At 48.2% G+C, this 22315-nt stretch overlaps 1 protein-coding gene across 2 annotated transcripts; it reads left to right on the top strand.

Moving 5' to 3' along the window:
- The first annotated feature begins 55 nt into the window (after positions 1–55).
- On the top strand, positions 56–20188 carry PDCD6 (programmed cell death 6). Of its 2 annotated transcripts, none has more exons than XM_072807444.1 (6): positions 56–244; positions 1412–1473; positions 10409–10453; positions 11395–11553; positions 16556–16665; positions 19628–20188. In XM_072807444.1, exons 1-6 carry the CDS (start codon positions 150–152, stop codon positions 19724–19726), a joined length of 570 nt encoding a protein of 189 aa, XP_072663545.1. In that variant the 5' UTR covers positions 56–149; the 3' UTR covers positions 19727–20188. The 2 variants fall into 2 exon arrangements, with proteins under 2 accessions (XP_072663545.1, XP_072663546.1); XM_072807445.1 differs by having other exon boundaries at positions 57–244; positions 11395–11547.
- Positions 20189–22315: the final 2127 nt, after the last annotated feature.

Here is a 22315-nt window from a genome sequence, read left to right as displayed (position 1 = left end):
GCCAGGGGCTAGGCTGCGCGGGCGACACCGCCTTCCGGCGTCCCCGGAAGTGGCGTCAGCGCCAGGCCCCGCCCCAGCAGAGGCGGAAGTGGAGCCGCCCGGGTCTCCAGCGTTCCCGGGAGCTCGGCCCAGCGTTGCCGCCTGGGCCCATGGCCGCCTACTCCTACCGCCCGGGGCCCGGGGCTGGCCCGGCCGGGGGCGCGGCGCTGCCGGACCAGAGCTTCTTGTGGAACGTTTTCCAGAGGTGAGGCCCGGCGCCACCCGGGCGCTTACCAGGTTCACCGGCCTCCCCCGGCCTGCTTCCTGGTTTCCTTCCTGGCCTCCCGCCGGCCTCCCTCCTGGCCTCCCTCCTGGCCTCCTTCCTGGCCTACCCCCGGTCTCCTCTGGGCCTCCTCCCTGGCTTCCCTCCGGCCTCCCTCCTGGCCTCCTTCCTGGCCTCCCACCAGCCTTCCCTGGCTTCCCACTGGCTTTCCTCCGGCCTCCCCTGGGCCTCCCCTGGGCTTCCTTCCTGGCTTCCCTCTGGCCTCCTCCCCCGCCCAGCTTCCTTCCAGTTGCCCTCTGGCTTCCCCTCCCCTCCTCTTTCCTGATTCCCTCCAGTCTGTCTGCTCTGGCCTCCTTCCTGGCTCCATTGGGCCTCCCCACTGCCTCCTTCCTGTTTCACTTAGTCTTCCCATCACCCTGGCCTCCTGCCTGGCTCCCTTAGGCCTCTCCCGGGCCTTCTGCACCCCCCCACCCTGCTGCCGCCCTGGGGCTCACCCGTCGCTCTGGGGTGGGGGGGGGGCGTCCAGGTGCAGAGCCCCGCCCCCAGATGCCCTGAGGTGCCGCCTACACGCCTACACACACGTCCCCAACAGCCAAGAGCCTGCGGGCTGAGGAGCTTGCTGCTCCTGGAGGTCTCCCGGATGCTTGTTTAGGGTAAACAGAAACACAGGCTGCTTCAATGCTGTTAAGCTGCCTCGGCTGCGAAGGAAGCTGGTACTTGTATCCTGGGTCGTCCTTCCAAGTGAATGAGTGACCGGGACCTGAATGGCCCACAGCCAGGAAAGGACTTGTCTGAGGCAGTGTTTCTGCGGTTTGTGGAAAGGAGAGGAACTGGTGCAGGTGGAATTCAGGCTGGCCAAAGGGAAGCAAAGCAGAAAGGCTTGAGAAGGTGTAAGAGAGAAGAAGTGGTTCAGTGTCTCTGGGGAGAACCGACTTGGACTTTGGCTGGTGGAGCACTTAGGATGAGAGCAGGGGCTCATGCATCTCCTTATTCCCAGCAGAATTTGGGAGACACCCTGGCTGAGTGCAGTGGAAGGGCCATGGGAAGGAGGCCACCAGAGTGAATATAGAATTGACGCAAGAGGTCCACGTGTGTGCTTGCTGTGTTTTGCTTGTCCTGCACTTTTAATCACCGGTCTTGATTTTGTAGGGTTGATAAAGACAGGAGCGGGGTGATATCAGACAACGAGCTTCAGCAAGCACTCTCCAACGGTGAGTAGGACCTGAACTTTGAATCTGACCCATCTTGTTGTAAACAATTTCTTTTTCCAAGTACAGAGGACTTACTAAGGCCTAACTCTTCTTGCTGGCACGTGGTGGAGGTGCTTCTGATTTATTTTGCCAAGTGACGTCCTGCTCCAAGGGTCTTGCTGAGTTCTTGAGAAATGGGGGTTGCAGGGAGGCTTTAGGGAAGGATAGGAAGTGTAGATGCACTTTGAGGTACATTGAAGATCGCTGAGTTTCTCAGGTAGCTGCATCTCTCCAACCTCTCTGGAGAGGATCACAAGGTGCCGGGGCAGCACGGGGAAGTGACTGGGATGTTGGAGGGCTGGCGCTGGCAGCTGGATTGTGGGAAGGTGGTTTTATTGGTGGGGGAATACTAGGCGCTCAGACCGGGATACAGTGTCCTGGCTCTTGTGGTGGTGTGTTGGAGGCTCTCGGTGGAGTCCGGTTCTTGCCGCTTCCAGCATGATTAATCCGTGGAAGTACTGTTTGAGACCCTTTACTTCAGTGAACACCTGGCTATGTATTCTTGTAAAAATCCCTCAGATGCCACTGTCTTCTCTGATTCTTAAGATTTGTAGCTTCTCTTTCCAGAGGTGTGTCATTGAAGGTTTTAAGGGGATTGATTCTAAGACGTTGAGAGACCTACTGTTATTAGTGGGAGGCAGTTTAAAGAATGGTACATATCACTGACTTTTTCCAGCGTTTAACGCGTGGGCCGCGGACATGTATGTATGTTGCTGTGTTCAGGAAACCAAGAAAACTCTTTACTTCAGCTTTGATGACTATGCCTTCTTGTTTCTTCTCTTACTATCATCTTTTCATTTTTTGTGTCTCCAAGGGCTTGAGTTTCACTTGGAGGAGTAGAAGACTGGGTTACTAGAAAGATGTCAAAACAAGCTGGAATCCAGCAGGCTACGTTAGCAGATCTGGCTTAAAACGTTCTAAGTGTTGGGGTGCCTGGGTGGCTGAATCCGTTAAATGTCCGAATTCTGATTTCGGCTGAGGTCACAATCTCAAGCTCGTGAGATCAAGCCCCGTGTCCGACTCCATGCTGGGGTGGAACCTGTCTGGGATTCCCCCGCCCCCTTGCACTGGCCCACTCTCACCCTCTCTCACTCTCTCAAAAAAACAAAACAAAAAAACCCCTTTCTGATTATTGACCAAAACAGATGTCTTCACAGTCATTTGTGAAAGAGTCTAGCCACTACAGTGAGAGTGCTCTCAGGGGTCATTCCTTTTGCGTTCTTTTCCAGTAAGTGAGGACTGACCCAGGACCCATTTGGACATCTTTTTGTCTGTTTGCTTGAAGTTTCGAGAGTGCCATCCAGGTTTGGATTTGTGTGAAACCCCTCAGGGAATGATGGTCACACTCTGCCCTCATTAGCATGATGGTGTCCCTGCAGAGGGCTCCTGCTTAGATTCAAATCCTGGCCCCAGAAGTTCTAGGAATGTGACCTTGGGTAAGGACTTGACCTTTCTGGGTGTGTAGATGGAGGAAATGCGTGCAGAGCGCTTGGTACAGTGCCAGGCACGCAGCAGGGTTCAGTGTTGCCGGCTGAGGGTACAGTAGTAGTATTGTTCCTGGCCAGGGAGCCAGCTCAGGGGATGGTGATGATGATGACAGTTGCCACTGACTGAGCATCCAGTGCATGTAGGCACTGTGCTGAGCACTTAACAAACCAAATCACCCATCGGCATTGTCCTATGAGCCCTGGGGATGTGGTGGCGGGACCTCTTCTGACCTGTAGGTTTAGGCTTCTATGTTTTCACTACATGGTGTCACTGCTGCTTCTATTTCGGCTGCTTATTAAAGAAGATGGGTCTTTACTCTGTCAGTACTTGATCTTGAACCTGTTTAAAAGAGAGTGTTTATTAACAATTGCCTAGAGGATGTTTGGTTCACCATTGCTAAGATCCTTTGAAATCGGTTAAATCTGGTTAAACTCGACTCTTAAGTGTGGTCAGGACTGTCTCAGTGGCCCTTGTGGAGGTACTTTCATTGAGTTGCCCAGTGGGACTCCCTCAGCTTTTGTTGGAGGCGTGAACTGGCCTCAGAAGCAGGTGGTCACTGTTAACCCAAGAGCAGGCACAGCAGCCTCCACACTGTCTATGGGGCAGGTGCCAGAGAGACAGCCACCCCACTTCTCCCAGGAGCACGGTGCCTCTGGTGTTCCAAGCACCTGTGCTGGTTCTTCTGTCTTGTTTGTGTGTATCTTAGTAACCCTGAATCTTTTTAACCAATTACATTTTCCTCTTCAAATTAGCTGCTAAAAAAATGAAAGTTAAATTGGTGGCTTGCCCCTGGGTGAATTTAGAATTTTGAGAGGTCAATTTTTCTGACCTAGTCTTAGACTCCTTACTTTATTATCCTACTTTTCTTTTCCCATCCAACACACTTAAAATTTATCTCATTTTTCTCTATTGTGGCTACCTTTATAAATTTAAATCCTTTCTGCCATAAAGCATTAGGTTATTAATGATCCAGGTTCACAGAGTAGATGATAATACTGCTTGCTGAGGTCGTCCTTACCACACTCAAGCTGTAGAGCCAGGATCTAAATACAGATGCGTGTTGCTGGTACCCTTCAATGCTTCTGCTCATGTTGTACTGTGGGTTTAGTCCTCACAGTTAGGCTCTCAAAGCACGCTGAGCCCTGGTGTCTTCCCAGCTCTCCATGTTGGTGTCCACTCCTTGGGAGGGTTCTGTGTACTTTCTGAGTTTCACGTTTTCTGCATGAAGGAATGTGTCTGCTCCTGCTTTTGAGCCACTGTGGCATCGCTGCTTTGTCCTTGACACTCTCCATTCTAGCTTCGTGTGATCATTGTTATAGGTGTCTCTGGCCATTAGACTACTTCTTGAAGGAAGGCCAGGCTGGGCTCCTGTGCACAGCTGTAGTGTGTGAGCAGAAACTGGCTTCTGGGTAGGCCCATCTTTGCCCTCTTCATTCCCCTTGACTTCCCATAACTGATGCAATTGAAACTATTTTGACTTCTAATTTTTTTTCCCCCAGGAATAGGCTTCTGTTTTCATATTAGAACGGCAATATTAGGCTATTTCAGGATATTGGTTTACCTAGTCTATTATTAGTGGGAAAACTGAAGCTTCAAACTTGCAGGGTTTCTCACTTTAATTAAATCTGTGCATGTGTGCTGTCTGCTAAAATCTAGTTGAAACCATCCTGAAAGAGTACTTGTACGTCCCATACACTGAGCCTTTTATAAGATTTTTTTCCATAGGAAAACTTCTAAAATTGACTGCTCTCAGGGAGGTGTATGGTTAATAGGTATGAAGAAAGACAGAAGAAGACTGTTCTCTTGCCTTCTTCTGTTTTGTTTTGTTTTGTTTTGTTTTGTTTGTTTGTTTGTTTGTTTTAAGATTTTATTTATTTGAGAGAGAGACACAGACAGCACAAGCTGGGGGAGCCACAGAAGGAGAAGCCAACTCTCCACTGATGCTGGGCTCAATCCCAGGACTCCAGGATCATGACCTGAGACAAAGGCAGACGCTTCACCTACTGTGCCCTACAGGCACCCCTCTTGCCTTCTTTTTGAAATGACATGTTATAGACTATCTTCAGTTTGGTGCCTTTTCTTTTTTTTAACTTGTACCATATTCTTGGAATTACGGGAATTTAATTTTGGTCAAGCCTCTTTTTTGTGCTTTTGTAAATTTGCCTTCACAAAACCTATGTAGATATTTTTTAGCTGTACTTTAAAAAATAATAGTCATATACTCTTTTTAAGGTATTTTTATCAAAATAGAGTTCCAGCTGTCTTGGGGATCATAGTAAGAAGAAATGAAAGAAATCAGACCACAGAAGCAGACAGCCCCCGCAGACTGTGCTCCTGCTCCCATCTCTGCTTCTGCCCCCACAGGCCCCGTTCCATGGGTAGGAGTGTTTGCTGCTGAGGATGCAGCTGGGGCTGTTAGAGATTCACCCTCCGCATCCTTCTGCCTGTGTATGGGGGAGGACTGGCTCCGCAGGCCTGGGATGCTCAGAGCCTGCTCCTTCCCAGGAGGGGTTTTGATGGCTGGCTGCCTCCTGGGAGGTTCTGACTGAGAAGAGTTTTTTGTCCACCACGGACCTTGAGTTCTGTGGTGCCTATTTGCCTGGATAGTTGGTACTAACAGTCTGATTTATGGCAGACACCTGCTTTCTCTCTGGGTACCTGGAGCTTCCATGATGGACCCCAAGAGAAACCCTGTACTCTAGACATGGAAGCTTCTCTACTTGACAGCCCTTTGCCTGTGTTCTCACAGCTCATAGCTGGAGGAGTGAACGCGTCCTGGGCTGCACAGTCTCCACTGGGCTTCTCCTAGTGCCTTTTCCCCTTGTTGATTTTATTGTCCTTTCATTGTAACAAACTGAGTGTTGGAGTCCAAGGGTGTCCTTGCGGACCCGTAGCCTGACCTGTGTGCTCTTTCCAGAACTTTTCCAGAAACGTGCCCAGCCAGAGTTTCAGATAGAAATAAAAGAAAGTTGGGATTTGGTGGACCTGGCTTTACCGACAAATTACTCCGTGGGCTTGGGTGCATCACATCTTTGGCCCCAGTTTCTTTGGATATAAAAATAGGAAGACTGGAAGTTAAGATCCTTTTCCCCCTTGAGCCAAGCCCCAATGGGCCAGATCCTACATCTGCCTGGTATGGAATTGAGACAGTGTATCTACAGTGATGGAATTCACAGTGTTTCACTATTAGTCATTTATGTTGTTTCTAATTTTCATTCATGTAAGTACTGTAGTAATTTGACCCAAAATTTCATAGAATCAATTTCTAGAAGTGAGATTTATCAGATCAAGGGGTATAGCATCATTAATTCTGTTGATCAGTATTCAGATTGCTTTTCAGTAAGGCCATATTTCTGGTTCTATTTGAAGCTGTAACTGAAGAAAACTGGTGAAGTGTAGAATTTTGCTGAACACAAAGAGACACCAAAATCTTGCAGATTCTGTGCATTGAATGCCAGTGCTGGGTATCCACCCCTGCAGGACTTGCTACACCTTCTCTTTGGCAGAAGTCTCTTTGGGAATTCCCAGTCTGATGAAGTAAAGTGGAAACAGATCAATGATGATGTCTTTATTTTTATTTTATTTTATTTTATTTTATTTTATTATTTTATTTTATTTTATTTTATTTTAAAGATTATGTTTATTTATTCATTCATGAGAAACACAGAGAGAGAGAGAGAGAGAGAGAGAGAGAGAGGCAGAGATACAGGCAGAGGGAGAAGCAGGCTCCATGCAGGGAGCCTGATGTGGGACTCAATCCTGGGTCTCCAGGATCACGCCCTGGGCTGAAGGCAGCACTAAACCACTGAGCCACCCGGGCTGCCCAATGATGTCTTTAAAAGTCTGATTTTTTCCCCCCCAAAAGATTCAAAATAGTTAGATATTTCAGTTGTACGAATGCTAGGTGTTATGAAGTCTTAATCCTCAACCATTCACTGAAGCCAAAATTTAAGTTTGTGGTTAACAGGACATAATTTTAAGAAAGAAAACTTTTTGGAGAGTAGAGCCAATAAATATATTATCATAGAGCAGAATGGATTTTTTTTTCCCCTTTGAAAATGGAGATTCCTGCAATCATTTGTGTGCTTGAGGGTTGAATGGGAAAATAATAGAGGATCCTAATGGGGATTGTCTCTGCCTCTGTAACTACAGATGGTTCCTTAGGCTGTCATCATTTGCTTAAGGTTGCTTCTTTTTTTTTTTTTTTTTTAATTATTTATTTATTTATGATAGTCACATACACAGAGAGAGAGAGAGAGAGAGAGAGACATAGGCAGAAGGAGAAGCAGGCTCCATGCACCAGGAGCCCGATGTGGGATTCGATCCCGGGTCTCCAGGATCGCGCCCTGGGCCAAAGGCAGGCGCCAAACCGCTGTGCCACCCAGGGATCCCTTAAGGTTGCTTCTTAAAGCTTTAGCTCCACTCTCAAATTATGGGTAAAAAAAGTATACTAAATTTACATGGAAAAACCTGATTTTCCATGTAAATGTTTTCTTTAGTTCTTTGAGATGAAATTAAAGCACGATTTCTGGGTACCGTGATTTTTTACATATATATATATATATATTTTATTTATGAGAATACACAGAGAGGAGAGAGAGAGGCAGAGATACAGGCAGAGGGAGAAGCAGGCTCCATGCAGGGAGCCCGACATGGGACTCGATCCCAGGTCTCCAGGATCCCACCCTGGGCTGAAGGTGGTGCTAAACCACCTGAGCCACCCAGGCTGCCCTGATCATCTATTTCTAATTAAAAATCTGACAGGAGGGATCCCTGGGTGGCGCAGCAGTTTAGTGCCTGCCTGCCTTTGGCCCAGGGCGCGATCCTGGAGACCCAGGATCGAATCCCACGTCAGGCTCCCGGTGCATGGAGCCTGCTTCTCCCTCTGCCTGTGTCTCTGCCTCTCCCTCTGCCTGTGTCTCTGCCTCTCTCTCTCTGTGTGACTATCACAAATAAATAAAAATTAAAAAAAAAAAAATCTGACAGGAAGTCTTTCTCAAGATGAGTGGTTCTGATATCCAAACATGTTAGTGTCTGGGAAAAGCAGATGGGAATGTTTGAAATTCGGGATGGCACAGAAAACCTGGGATAGAGTTTTATACTGAGGGTATAGGGCTTGTGAAAAATGTATGTTGTTGTCATGAGCTCTTTAAATAGTGGTTATTTGCACGGTGCTTTGTTTTCTTAGAAAACTGTTTTCTAAAGTAGTTAGATTTTCAGGCTGACACTCAAATGCATTTAATGCTTCATGTATCTAAATGTCTGCATGTGGCAGTGTTTCAGCCTCCCTGTGGGTTGTTGAGCTTTGATGTTTAGTCTGAGAAGCGGCCTGGCTGTTATCCCTTGGTTTCTTTGGAGAGTCAGGCCCCATTTGGGTGATAGAAGGATGAGCGAGGCACTGACAGCCTGCCTCCACCTTCGCCCTTGCACAGTAGCAGACCTGTGGGCCTTGTGCTTGAGGGCAGCCTCTCTCCACCCTTGCCTCAGCTCCAGGTGACCTCTTGCTCTCTCCTGAGCCTGGAATCCTCCAGCATGGCTGCTGGTTCCGCTGGGTCGCCTCAGGGATGCACCCTCTCTGGGCAGTCCATGCATGCCTATCCCGGTGGCACCTGGCCCTCACCACAAGTGCTCGTGTTGCACTTTAATTAACTGTTACACTTGTGTTGCTTTTGTTTCACACTTCTTTGGACAAGTCATTGGCAGAGATGGCCCCATGATGCTTCTGCTCACAGTGAGGAGGGTCTGTAGGCTTTACTTCTACAGATTGAGGGCTCATTATCAGCCTATATCAGAGGTGGAGGGAAGACTCCAACAGGTGCATTGGGTTCCTGGGTTCCTGGGGCTTCTGGTCAGTGCTGGGCCATCTCCTGTGGAATAGCAGTTCAGTGCTTGCAGCAGCCTGGGGTGAGGGAGGGAAAACAGCAAAGAAGTGACATTCTGTGTTTAGAATTCTCCTTTCTGTTGGGTTCTTTGTAACATAGTGTTCTTACTATATTGGTTTTCAGTAATACTTTTCCCAATAGCTTTATATACAGGGTGCCACTCACCCTTCCCCTCAACATCTTAAAGCCTGTAGAAGATGCTTATGTAGCCCTGTAGTGTGCCATTTAGGGGAAGAACAACCTTCACTGAGTAATTATGGTTGCAGATATTCCAAACAGGAAGCTCAAATGTGCACTGGTAGAGGAGATGGATTTCATTTAGGGACTGAGGGAAGGTGGGGTGCTCAGGGAAAGCTCTCCTGGGGATGCTTTCTCCTGCAGCTTACAGTAGGAGAGGGGAGGGGTGAAGGGTACGCGTGTGTTTGGGAGGTGGAGACAAGAAGCATGTGCATGAGCCCTGGGTCGAGCGGGCGTGGTCCTCGAGAGTTGCAGTGGGAAGGCTAATGTGGTAGCGTGTGAGGGGTGGTACCCTTCAGACTCTCCTGCCACCACCCATATCCAAGAAGGCCTCAAACTTGAGCAAAAAGGTCCCTTTATGTGAGGTCAGGGAATGGGTCTCTGTGTGGAGATAAAAAATGGAAACAGATTTATATATAGAAGAAAATAGGAGGTGTTTTTATACAAGTGGGATGTGGGGAGAGACACTGCATTTTTTAACTTTGTTTTTAGTAAGTATAAAAGTTGATAATGGTATAAATCGCTCAGGGGCATAGAGGTATCTAGTGAACATTTTTTTTTATCAGTTGATAAAGAGTTCTATGAGATTCAACAGTGCCCTTTATAACAAATATCCTGTAATATCCCCATTATAATTCTGAAGTGAATCATAGAATACTATAATTACCTTTTCATGTGCTCGCTTCGGCAGCACATATACTATAATTATAATTACCTTTTCACGCCGTCAAGGAAAATAATAAAAACACACAGACTGTAATTTCAGGAGAAAATGTTTAAGGCATGGTTTTATGGTATGCTTTTCAGTACTTCTCAACTTACCTGGTAACTGCCTTCCTTGAAAATTGAGTGTATATTAAAATGCTCTGAAACCAGGGGCATCTTGGTGGCTCCATTGGTTGTGTGTCTGACTCTTGATCTTAGCTTGGGTCTTGATCTCAGGGTCGTGAGTTCAGGACTTGTGTGGGGATACATGCTGAGCGTGGAGCATATGTAAAGATAGGGTTTTATCTCGTTTATGTGGTAAACAAGAACGAGCCCCCAGCTTCACCTCATCATAAACAGCTTTGAACGGATGTCTGTTGCGAGATAGGACCCCAACAACAACATGCATACAGCCACCAGAAATGTCCCCCCAGGGTGGCACCCCATGGGGACATTTCTGGTGGCTGAGGTCTTCCCATGAGCAGTGGGTTACTTTCTTTAGCTTCTGATATTACAGGTTAGAGTCTTAGAGCTTGCTGTTGAAGCGATTTTCTCTGACTCTATTTCTTATCATTTATCTTCAGGCACATGGACTCCATTTAATCCAGTGACTGTCCGCTCCATCATATGTAAGTAACGGTGCCATGTCCCACCTGCGCAGGCATACTCCTGGCGCTTGGATGCAGGTTGTGCCTGTGGCCTGTGGCCTTCAACCTGCGCTCCCAGCCCTGGAGAGTCCGTGTCCAGACAGGCCCAGCATGCTTCACACGCTGTCCACACCTTGCACGGTTGCTGACTGGCAGAAACACTGATGCTCAGCTCTGACCTGGTGTTTCCTTACGGGAGCTCTCCGTGAATTATGGTGTACGTCTGAGCAACCAAGAGCTCTTTCCTTTCAGTCTTCTCTTGGCCTCTTTATGTGAAAAGAGACCAAATGATCTGTCGTTTCTGCATACAGTCTTTCAGGCTGAGTTTTTATATGTATTTTCAACCACTTTGCCTCTATATGTAATTGCAGTCAGAGGTTCTTTCGTATCTGGACCTGGAATGGGGCTGTTTTCTTCTTTTTCAGAGATGTATTTATTTGAGGGGGAGGTGGGGAGACGGAGAGAGCAGACTCCCTGCTGAGCTCAGAGGAGCTGGCTCCATCCCACAACCCTGAGGTCACCACCTGAGCCAAAATCAGGATTTGGAAGCTTAACTGACTGAGCTACCCAGGCCCCTAGGCTGATTTTTTTTTTTTTAATGAAAAACAGGTCTTACTGACAAAACAATCTAAAGCCCGAAGAGTCTTTTTCTAACTGGAGTGGGCCTGCAGGGGTGGTTCTCGGTCCTCTTGCAGAAAGGAGGAACTGCCCGCAGACCTGGACCGTGGAGGTGGCTGCCTCACTCGAGGCCTCCATTTCTTCCTGACAGAGCGGGGGCGCCCAGCGGGACTTATGTTCCTGGGCAGCTGGGCAGGCAGTGGGCCCCAGGGGGGTGTGGGAGCTACTGTGCTGGGATGGAGCTGCTTACGTGGTGACGTTGACGTGCCACCACTGCATACCACTCATGTTCCTTTCTGTCTCAGCTATGTTTGACCGAGAGAACAAAGCTGGCGTGAACTTTAGCGAGTTCACTGGCGTCTGGAAGTACATCACAGATTGGCAGAATGTCTTCCGCACCTACGACAGGGACAACTCTGGGATGATCGACAAGAACGAGCTCAAGCAAGCACTCTCAGGTTTTGGTAATTCACTTATGGTGATTGTGTAGCATGTTTCATTTTGGAGGCGAGGTGCCATTAATGTTTTTACTTTGTTGGTTTACTGATTCTTTTTAAGATAGTGGGGGAGGGGCAGAGGGGGAGAGAATCTTAGGTAGGCCTGGATCTCATGACCCTGAGATCATGACCTGAGCTGAAATCAAGAGTCGGATGCTTAACTGACTCAGCCGCCCAGGTGTCCCTCAGTTTACTGATTTTTTTAACTATGAAATTTTTGTTGACATCATACAGATTTATATTTTGATATTATTTATATCCTGAAGGCTTATATTTGACATGGAGGCTTTATGTGTTTTTTTCCATCCAAAATGAGATAAGGGCTATGCAATCGTTTATCTTTGTGAAATGGAGTGATGTCACACGCACACTGAGAATATGGTAGCTTTGCAAACAGTTGCATGGGAATAAGTGAAAATAAAATGTCAGGCGGCTTGTGATGCGAGATATATCACAACACATAGCAAGATGATCGGGTATTTGTAATAGATTCTGTAAGTGGCCGTGCCAGTCGCATGCCTCAGGCACAGCGTTGGTAGGAGTGCGAGCTCCCATTCTCATGTGCGTGTCAGCCCAAGTATGCCGTGCCACCAGGAGTGTGTACACAGCCTTTCCAGAGTGGGCCAGTGGGCCTCTGATGCTGGTGTGTGGGTCTTCAAGGAAGTTGGGATTTTTCGTATATCAAGTAAACATGGACACGGACTACTTGTCCAAGGCTTGTGGGAGCTCCACCCAGATTCTGGTATGTTTGGGATGATCTGACTCAGCCCTCTGTTCACTGGGCCCCATCTAAAACCCATTCTGCATTTGCTTAAAAGGCTACTTGTGAATGCCTTCTAGAAGCAAATCAGGTACTTTATTTTCTGTAACGTATCATTATAATGTACTAATGAACTTCTAGGTATTTTGAGTTTTAATAATACAAAGTACATCTTAATTCTCTTGTTAATATGTTGCCAACTTCTACTCTTCTCCCATTTTCCCTTTGGGTGTGCACTCTATGACCATCTTCTCTTTCTCTTTCCTTATGAATTCCTGTGCTGTTCAGTTAAAGACTCTGGGACTCCCTGGGAAGTTTGTGTTCTTGGCTCGCTAGGTGTGGGTCAGGATTAGGGAGGACTTGGCCTCAGGTTCTCTGTGTTGGGACTGAGAACACAGCTGACTTTGCTCTGCCCTTTGGTTGGGGGATGGGGAGGGTCATACGGAAGGGCTGGGAGGGACAGTGGGAGCCATCTACAGAGAGTGGTCCTGGGGCTGGAAGGAACAGGAGGCCGAGGACAGCTTGAGAGAAGCTGGGTCCTGTGAACTGTGTGCAGACAAGTGACCTCAGGTGTCGGAACACAGCACTTCTAGCGTCATCAGGCCTATAGCCCTCTTTCCTTTGTGCCAGGGACCCACTGGGTCCTTAGAGCTCACAGTGGGAGCACTGAGGTGGGCAGTATCCCGTCCTCCAGCCTCAGTCATGGAGGTCATGTGGCAGTCCCTCACAGTTGGGCTGGGCGAGGTCAGGCTCCTACCTGGCTTATAGACATTTGCTAGAGAAAGTAAATACTCTGCTATAGCATTTCTTCAGTGTTCTAACAAGTCTATTCCTACAATTGGTTCTTGATTTCTGAGGCCTTCTCCAGAAAGGGACGTTGTTACCCTTTCCACATAATTTTGGAAGATTTTCGGTAGTAATTGAAGCAAAGATTCCTGTCCAGTTTCAGCTTCTAAGAACAGATGTGTGGCCGTGGTCAAGCAGGGGGGCCGCATTCCAGCTCTGCACACGCATGAGGGAATCGGGGGTGGGGGGATCGAGCCTGAAAGTGTCCTCTGACGTCTGTCCACTCCATGTCTTGGGCCAACCCTGGGTGTGTTGGGTTACCCTCTCAGGCCCACATGCTGGGTATGATAGCTCACGGATTCCTTTTTAAAACTCAGGTCTGGTATGTGCTGTGCACCCGATACAGAGACCTGAAAGTAAGGGAGTGTGTGAGGCACACCCTCACCCCGCTAATAGCGGGCCCTGACAGCTTGATGAGTAGGAGTCCCCCACATGGTGCTGTCCTCCCATGTGGGGAAGGCAGTCAGGTGTGGACAGCTCCCCCTCCCTCCCTGCCCAGCCAGCTCACTGCTTTCTGACGAAGAGCTTATCAGAGCACAGGCCCTTCCATTCAGTGTCACTCACCTCAGCTAGTATCGACTTGGTGCTGCATCTGCTTTGTCTCTGTTTTATGCACCAAGGACTGCAAGGCTTGTGCCGTGTTACCCCAGAACACTTTATTCTGCATCCCTGGAACATGTGGACATTTGCTCACAAAAATTGGTGCCGTGGACCCACCTTAGAAATTAGCAGCCCATTCGCATGAGTTGGGGTCCTAGCAGGTCCACGAGCAGCCCCCACCCCTTTTTTATGCCACAGGCTGGTTATACACATGAGTGGATGCCCTGTCCCAAGTCTGTTCCTTGCTGTAGTTTCTGTACCCTGGAGAGTAGTTACTGATAAGCAGCCAGGTTTTTGGAGGTATGCTGTCACACAGGGTGCTGAGAATAGGCAGTTGGTGACTTGTGGGGTCATCAGGACAGCTGTGATGTCTCACCCCTCCTGTGCTTGTTCTCAGTAGAGAACCTCACTCTCCTATATTCAGGGTGCGGCCCTGTGGCCAGCACATCAGGTCTGACCAGGGCCACAGGCTGGGGGAGCTGCACACAGAGGGCACCACCTTTGTTTGTTTTGTTTTTTTGTTTTTCATTTAATTTAGTTGAAGTAGAGCTGACATAATGTTACATGAGTGTCAGGTGCGCAACATAGAGATTGGAGGGTGCTGTAAGGCACTCCGTGCTCACCAGGGTCATAGTCGCCATCTGTCACCCCATGGCGGTATGATCAACTGTCTTCCCTATGCTGGACATCTTGTCTCCTGACTGACTGATTTTATAACTTCAGGTTTGTTCTCCTTAATCCTCTTCACTTCTTTCTTCCAACACCACCCGTTACTTAGGAGTCTGTTTCTATGTTTGTTCTATAATTATCTGGTATTTGTCTTTCTCTCTGACTTACTTCATTTAGCATAACACACCCTAGGTCCCATCCATACTGTCGCCAGAGGCATCATCTTTTTCTATGGCTGCCTGATATTCCTGCGTGTGCACACCTCTTCTGTGTCTGTCTCCCGGTCTGTCACTTGGGCTGCTTCCATATCCTGGGTGCTGTAAATAATGCTGCAGTGAATGTGAGAGTGCAGATCGAATCAGTGTGTTCATTTTCTTTGGGTAAATACCCAAAAGCGGAATTATTGGATCATGTGGGAGCTCTATTTTTAACTTTTCAAGAAACCTCCATACTGTTTGCAGCAGTGGCTGCACTAGTTTGCTTCCCACCAACAGTGCACATCCTCGCCAACATGTGGGGTTTCTGGTCTCTGATACCAGACACACTGATCGGTGTGAGCCACCTTGTTCTGATCTGCATTTCCAGAGGATACCCCCACTTAATTTATGAGGATAGGGTTATCATGATATGGATTTTCAATGGAGAAAGTTCTCAGAGAAGAGTCTGCTCCCAGATTTTGCCTCTTACATAAACGTCTCTTTTGTACTCTGTTTGTTCATCACTCATTTTCCTAGTGTGGTTTTCATTCGTTTTGTTCTCTCTACATTAGTATTGAAGGCCAGGGATACTGGAAGCTAATCACAGGGATGATAGAAGTTGTTTCTGTGGTCTGTACCACTCCTGAGTATGCATCCTGTGTGTTCTGTGTGGGCAGGAGACCCGCACAGCGATGGCTGTCGTCTGCTCTCCACACCCTGGTGAGCTCAGCCCTTACCAACCTGGGCCTTTCTTACCTGTCCACAGGTGGTATAGGTGCCAGGTGTGAGGAGAGGAGACTCAGAGGGGCCAGGGGTTTGGTCCCGATCCAGGACCTACTGTCTCTTTTATTTAAGTCAGGGATCCTGTCTTGCCTTCAGCTGGCAGGGAAGGGAGCCCTGGATTTAAGTCACAGATGCATAGAGTATGCTGACCACTCTGGAAGGTACTGTCATGTGTGTGCATGTTTGAATCTTTTTTTAGTGAAGTAATTAAGCGTTTATGCAGGTAATTAACTATGAAATTCACTCAGATAATAGGTGTACATATATCCTCGCAAAGATTCCAGCAGGACCGAAAACCAGTAAATATATTTGGCCCCTGGATCTTGTCTCCTGAATAAGTAAGGACTCCACAGTCACACAGGTAGTGGGATTAGGAGGGAAGGAAGTAGGTGTGCTTGTCTATGTCTAGAGTGGCCCCGAGAGGTATCCTCGTGTCTTCAGGACCGCCTCCCTGTTGGAGACCTTTTCAGGACCTTCAGTAAGTTGAAGGTGGAATCGGTGGCTCTTTGTCATAAGATTTGATGACCCTTGAGTGGTTGTGAATTTTATGGGGCTGCCTTATTCCTTGTAACCTTGCATTTCCTAGTGTCAGTGTGCTATATGTAGGGGAGTACCCATCAATTGCTCTGCTATTCCCTGAGTTTACATTCTGATTATTTGGAAGTCTTCAGTAATATGGTCTTTCAAATGTACAATGAAACTTACCATTTGTAAGATGAAAACTTGATAATGAAGCCTGGCTGCCCTGCGGGGTGATCTTGGGGTGCAGCACTATAAAGTGAGTCTCCTGGATGTGAACAAGTGAGCTCACCTGAATGACCTGCTGTACCCGATGGTGCTGGCCACCTATGACACTCACCCTTGCAGAAGAAGGTGGTGGTCTGCGAGTCAGCCATTGGCAAGACTGCACATGGGGAGTACTGCAGAGTGAGGGCTTTGTTCCCAGAGTGCATGTGAGCGAATTTGCGCCTTGTGTTTCCCATCCCAGCCTCGGTCGTTTGTCATTTGTTATCAGCAGATGTAAGAGGCTGCAGGGCCTTATGGGAAGAGGATGGGAGTGTTGATGGGATGTCCACTCTCCTGGCCTGTGTTCATTCTCACACTTCTCTTCCAGGGTACCGGCTCTCTGACCAGTTTCATGACATCCTCATTCGCAAGTTTGACAGACAAGGACGGGGGCAGATTGCATTTGATGACTTCATCCAGGGCTGCATTGTCTTGCAGGTAATTGGGGCTCCCTGGGGGCTGACAGAGCTGAGCTGTGGCACAGGGGGCGAGGGAAGGAGGGAAGTGCCATCCTGCAATGAGTGATTTCATGGAGTAGAATCAGTTCTGCAGCTTATAAGAGCTAGTCTTGTCTGTGGAGTTCTGTTGAACGGAGGTGTGACCAGTAGAGCCTGTTCTCCCCGTGGGAGTACAGCTGGCCCTCAAACAACATGCGACCAAATATGTTGGTCCATTCATAGGCAGATTTTTTTTTTTGGATAAATACAGTATAGGGCTGAAAATGTATTTTCCTTATTTTCTTAATAACATTTTTTCTTTTTTTAAGATTTTATTTATTCATGAGAGACAGAGGCAGAGACATAGGCAGAAGGAAAAGCAGGCTCCATGCAGGGAGTCCAATCTGGGACTCGATCCCAGGACCCCAGGATCACAACCTGAGCCAGAGGCAGATGCTCAACCACTGAGCCACCCAGGCGTCCCTATTTTCTTTTTTTCTAGCTTACTTTATTGTAAGAATACACATGTAATACAGAAAACGTACAAAACATATGTACCATTATTACTAAGGCTTTTGATCAGCAGTTGGCTGTTCATTATGTTTTGGGGCATCAGAGTTATGCGTGGATTTCGACCACTCCAGGGTTCGTTGCCCCTGACCCCTGCATTCAAGGGTCAGCTGTGGTACAGAGCAGTCCTTTCAGATGAGTTCACGTATTCTAAGCCAAGTGGGTTATTTTCCTGGATACTCTGCTCTTTCTGTTGTATTTTCATTCTGAGGAAATGGGTACATTTTCTGTTGTGATCTTGGCTGTGCTCTGCCATTTTGTGTGAGGTAAGCTACGGGGACAGGAGCTGGCTTCTGAGCTCACAGCGCCTCATTCAGGTGTCAGAGCCATTGCCAGGCAGCATCTGGTGAAGCTCATGAATCCCGCTGACCCCTGCACTTCACATTCCCTCCAGGGCCTTGTTCCTTTGCCTATGAGGGAAGCAGGTGCAGACCCTGTGGTTCCTTCCCAGAGCCCTGCTCCTGTCTCTATGTAGGGATCCAGGTCACATAGATTGGAAGCTTAGAAATGCCCTGAACTGATAAATTCAGATAGCTTTCAGAGTTTTTATTTTGACAAATTTAAAAAAAGAGACAAAGGTATGATGAACTTATATGCCCGTCACTCAGATTCAACAGTTATCAGTTGGTGGACAGTTTGATGTTGTTCCTCCGTGACCATAACACTCCTAGCCCTCACTCTGACACAAATTCCATCCGTGGAAAGTAAATGTTTTTCCATAAATACTTTAGTAGAACTTGTCTTTGAAAGATAAGTCCTTGTATTTGAATCCAGGTTGGGGTTACATCTTGTCAGCTTTAGAGTCCCCTGAGACATGTGAACGGCATGAGGTTTTTTAATTTAATTTGGTGTTTTGGAAAACATTCCCAAATTTTCCCCACTAAAATACTAGGTCAGTAAAAGTATAGTTTCTGTGGCCTGATTTCCTTGCCGATGAGTCTGGGGAAAAGCCCAGTCCCTGTTGTTCAAGGCCTGGTTGGAGAGCCCGTGTGCTAACATTTGAGCCTTGGCTCTCTGAAATGGGGAGAGCCTTACCCCATCTCAGCCTCAGTCTGGGGACCCTGGGTTACGTTTTTGCAGTGTTATCTGAATATTTTAGGAAAAGGTGTAGTGTAAAAAATCTCATGACTGTCTGCATCTCATTTGCTCTAGGGTTAGAGTTTTCATTTGAGGTTATGTCCCAAGAGTAAACATCTGATCCTTATATTTCTTCTTAAGCAAAGGTCATCAAGTGTAGGCTTTCAGTAGCTAGGGTAACACGATCAGAGTCCCATGAGAAGCTTACCTGGACACTGCCTCCCAGCTCCATGTCAGGTCCTGGTCCCACCCACCCTTCCTTCGTGACCCTGAACACAACACAGGTGCAAGATCTATAAAAGAAAAGCTGCTGACCACAAGTAAAATATCCTCAAAAAATGTTTTCTTTCATCTGCCTTTTTTACAAAAAGAAAAAGGCTTTTTGAAAATGATTTTTACATAAGAGCATGAGAATTTGTAGAAATCTTGGGAAAATACAAAGAAAGTATAGAGGAAGACTTGCCTGTTGTTCTTGAAGGCAGAGTTAGCTGCTGCTGGGGTTCCAGTAGTTGGTTTGGCATTAGCATCTCAGTGCATGCTGGGACGCCCCTGCTGATGCCCAAGCGGATGGTCAGCTGTGTCAGACCCCATCTGACCTGCTGCCACGGGCCTGGGCTCCAGCCTGCTCTTGTGATGGACCTGGACAATGTTTCCTTCTCTTGTCTTGGGGAATTGCTTTTTGCCTGCTTCCTTTTGGCACGTATGATTCCTCAGGGCTACTAAGGTTGTCCAGTGCCCAGCAGTTGGGGAGACGCCTGGGGCCACTCTCCCCTCTGCTCCTGACCTATTGAGGGGGATCAGGCTTGTGAACAGACTAAGCCCTCTGGGTGGGGTAGGCAGGAGGGACCCTGAGGCTGTACAGGGACACCTACCTCCTTTCCTTTCTCTGTGTCTAGGCCTTCACCTATTGGGTGTAAGGGGCGGGGGGCCGAGTCAGGGCTGGTTGCCCTGTGTCCTGAGTAGCAAGTGACCAGACCAAAGGTGAGCATTTGAGGAAGGGCCCCCACGAGGTTGGTCCTACATAAGGAAGGGAGGATCCAGGCTCACCACTGGACCATTTGGGAAACCAGGGCCTAGGGCTGGGGTGTATTGTGGAGTTGTGCCTACAGCTCACCCCCGCCCCCGACTTCTCTACCCTCACTGTCCCAACTGACCATGGTCACAGATATCCACCCATGCATCCCTGCCCTGGCTTATCAGAGGTGGGGGTGTCTGGAGACCTGGGTGAATTTGGTTCCTAAATGTATTTATGAAACCCATTTTCTTTCTCCTGTTTAATAAATATCAAGATCTAAATGCCTGTGTTTCTTTCCCAGAGGTTGACAGATATATTCAGGCGTTACGATACGGATCAAGACGGCTGGATTCAGGTGTCATATGAACAGTATCTGTCCATGGTCTTCAGCATCGTATAACCCTGGCCTTTGCACACAGCAACGTGACTTATGCAAGGACGGCTCAAAGATGCCAAATCTCCCTTTAAAGAAGTGGGACACAGATGCAGCCAGCTCTTCCTTTAGATTTCATATCACTAACGTTTGGGACCGACTGTATATATGTGGATAAGCTGATAAGGTTTTTGCGAATATAATAATACTTATAATCATTATTTACACACAGACCTTTGATTTGAGACTGTCCAGTTGTGCCATGAGGTTAGATATGATAATGTTTCAGGGTATCCTGCATGCAAAAAATCCATCATGTGCATTTCTAGAGAACTCGAGTTCTATAGTGGAAGTACTTTTATTAGCCAATAGGAATTTAAAAATAATACGGAACTTGCACAGAGGCTTTTACGTGCCTTACATTTTTAAAATGCGGTTTATTGTATTTGTTTGAATATGCAACCTAAGCAATAAAGCACATGCGCCCTCTGTCGCTGTCCGCCTCAGCTGTACTCACATGGGAGCTCTCAGGGGTCTGGGACACCTTCTGGGGTGTCCCTCTGACTCAGCTTATGGAAATCCAAGGCTACCTCTGTCCTCTGTGACAGAAGCTGGTTTAAATTTCATCAGACTTCTCTGAACCTCTAAACCCAGATTTGGTTTAGAAAATTGTGGGTTTCTGTTATTTATGATTTAGTCCTGCCCTGTGATGATTTGTTGGTTGTGGTTTTCAAACATGAAAATGGGCTGCAGGCATCTGGAGGGCAGTCTGCGTCACCTTCTGTTGACACACAGCCAGTCCTGGGGGGCCCTCCACCGTGTCCCCCACGGAATCACTGAGGCTGTTTTCTACTTCTTTTCTCTTTTGTGTGCTTCCCCAAACCAGAATTTGGAGCAGGGGTTGCGAGGACATTCAGGGCGGTGTTGATTTGTAAATGGATCTCGGACATCAGAAATTGGCGTCCCACAGGGGTCTTGTTGACATCTCCGGTCAGAACACCCCTGATTACAATAGTGAGGTAGGGGTAAAGAATCTCTCTGGGATGCATAGGCTGACCCCATGAGTTCAGTGGGGGACGGCCTGTGAGGAGTCTTCAGGGATTCCTACCACTTCCTGTGTTGGGTGCGTCTCCAGACGTCAACATGCTCGCAGTGACCCCGGGTTCTAGTTCAGTGAGCTCAGTCTGACCCCGTACCTTGAATTCTGACTCCAAGAGGCTTTCAGAACCAAGGCCCACATATCCAGCGGCTCAAGTGGTTTCTCTCTGGGTTCTCACAGGCATCTTGGACTCAGCATCTCCAGCTAATAAACCCCAGGCCATCACTCACCCCCAAGCCATGTACCCCCTCTGCTGCCTGCCTGCCCCCCTGCCCCACACCGTGGCTACAACAGGAGGCTTTGGAAGATGCTGCTCTCGTTCAGCCCACTATTCTCTGTCCTGTGCATATGGGAGCCCCGCCCCCTTCCTGCACCTGGACGCACCCCCCCCCCAACTGGCCGCAGAGCAGCTCGAGGTCTTGGTGAGGCACCTGCCCCCAGTACATACTTGGTGTTTACACTCCATGGAGACCACACAGTGGACGCAGACCTGTTCTCTCATGCTGTGTCAGCCACAGAGAGGAAACTGAGAAGATGATGAGCCCTGCACCCCTGATTCAGGGAAGGGACGGAAAAGTATGCGGGATTTTAGCAAAGAAATGGTCTGGTTGGGGATGAGTGAGGGTTAGATCATCTTACCCGGTTAGGAAGGAAGGACCATTCCTCTAATCAAAGTGGGTTTCTCAGTATCTCACTAGGTGCACGGTACAGATGCCCTCAGGTGTGTGATACACTCAGCTATGGTCCAGATGTTCTTGTGTTTGGTACAGATGTACTCAAGCATGGTACAAATAGACTCAAGTGTGTAGAGTACAGATAGGCATAGGTTAGTACAGATGCACACGTGTGTAGCACAGTTATTCTCAGGTGTGTGACAGATAAACTCAGGTGTATGGTGCACAGGTGTGCAGTACAGATAAACACACTGATAAAGATAGTCTCAGGTGTGTGGTACATGAATGTAGTGTAGATAGACAGGTACAGTACAGATAATTCGGGTGTGTGGTATAGATGCTCTCAGGCATGTGGTATAGACACTCAGCTATGGTACAGATATTCTTAAGTGTGGTACAGGTACTCAGGTGTGTGGCACCAACCATCCCAGTAGGAAACAGCGGTTTGGTCAATGGGGGTGCAGTGAGGAGTGGGCAGTCTGGGAGATGGTGGTCAGTGGGAGACAGGCGACCAGTCAGGTCTGTGGTATCTTGCAGGGGCGAGTATGTGGCTTTGCTTCTGGAAGGCCCCAGAGGCAGGTGGGCCTAAGAGGTTAGGGGGTCCACCGGGGAGCCAGGCTGCCTAAGGAGAACATGCAGGAACGTCGTAAGGACGAGCACCCTTGGACGGCGGACCCACAGTGAACACCTGCGCTGGGAGCCAAGCACAGCCCCAGGAGCCACACGGCCACACGGGGGCAGTGCAGCCACGCCAGGGAGGGACGCCTGCCCGGGGCGGCTCATCTGTGGCCTCCAGGACGCTCGGGTTTGGAATTAACAAGCAGCAGCCGAGAAAGCAGAGCG

The sequence above is a fragment of the Canis lupus genome, chromosome 31 (genome assembly GCF_048164855.1).
Source record: "Canis lupus baileyi chromosome 31, mCanLup2.hap1, whole genome shotgun sequence".
NCBI lineage: Eukaryota > Metazoa > Chordata > Mammalia > Carnivora > Canidae > Canis > Canis lupus.
The sequence above is the reverse complement of the archived record's forward strand: the minus strand, read 5'-3'. Positions and strand labels throughout refer to the sequence as shown.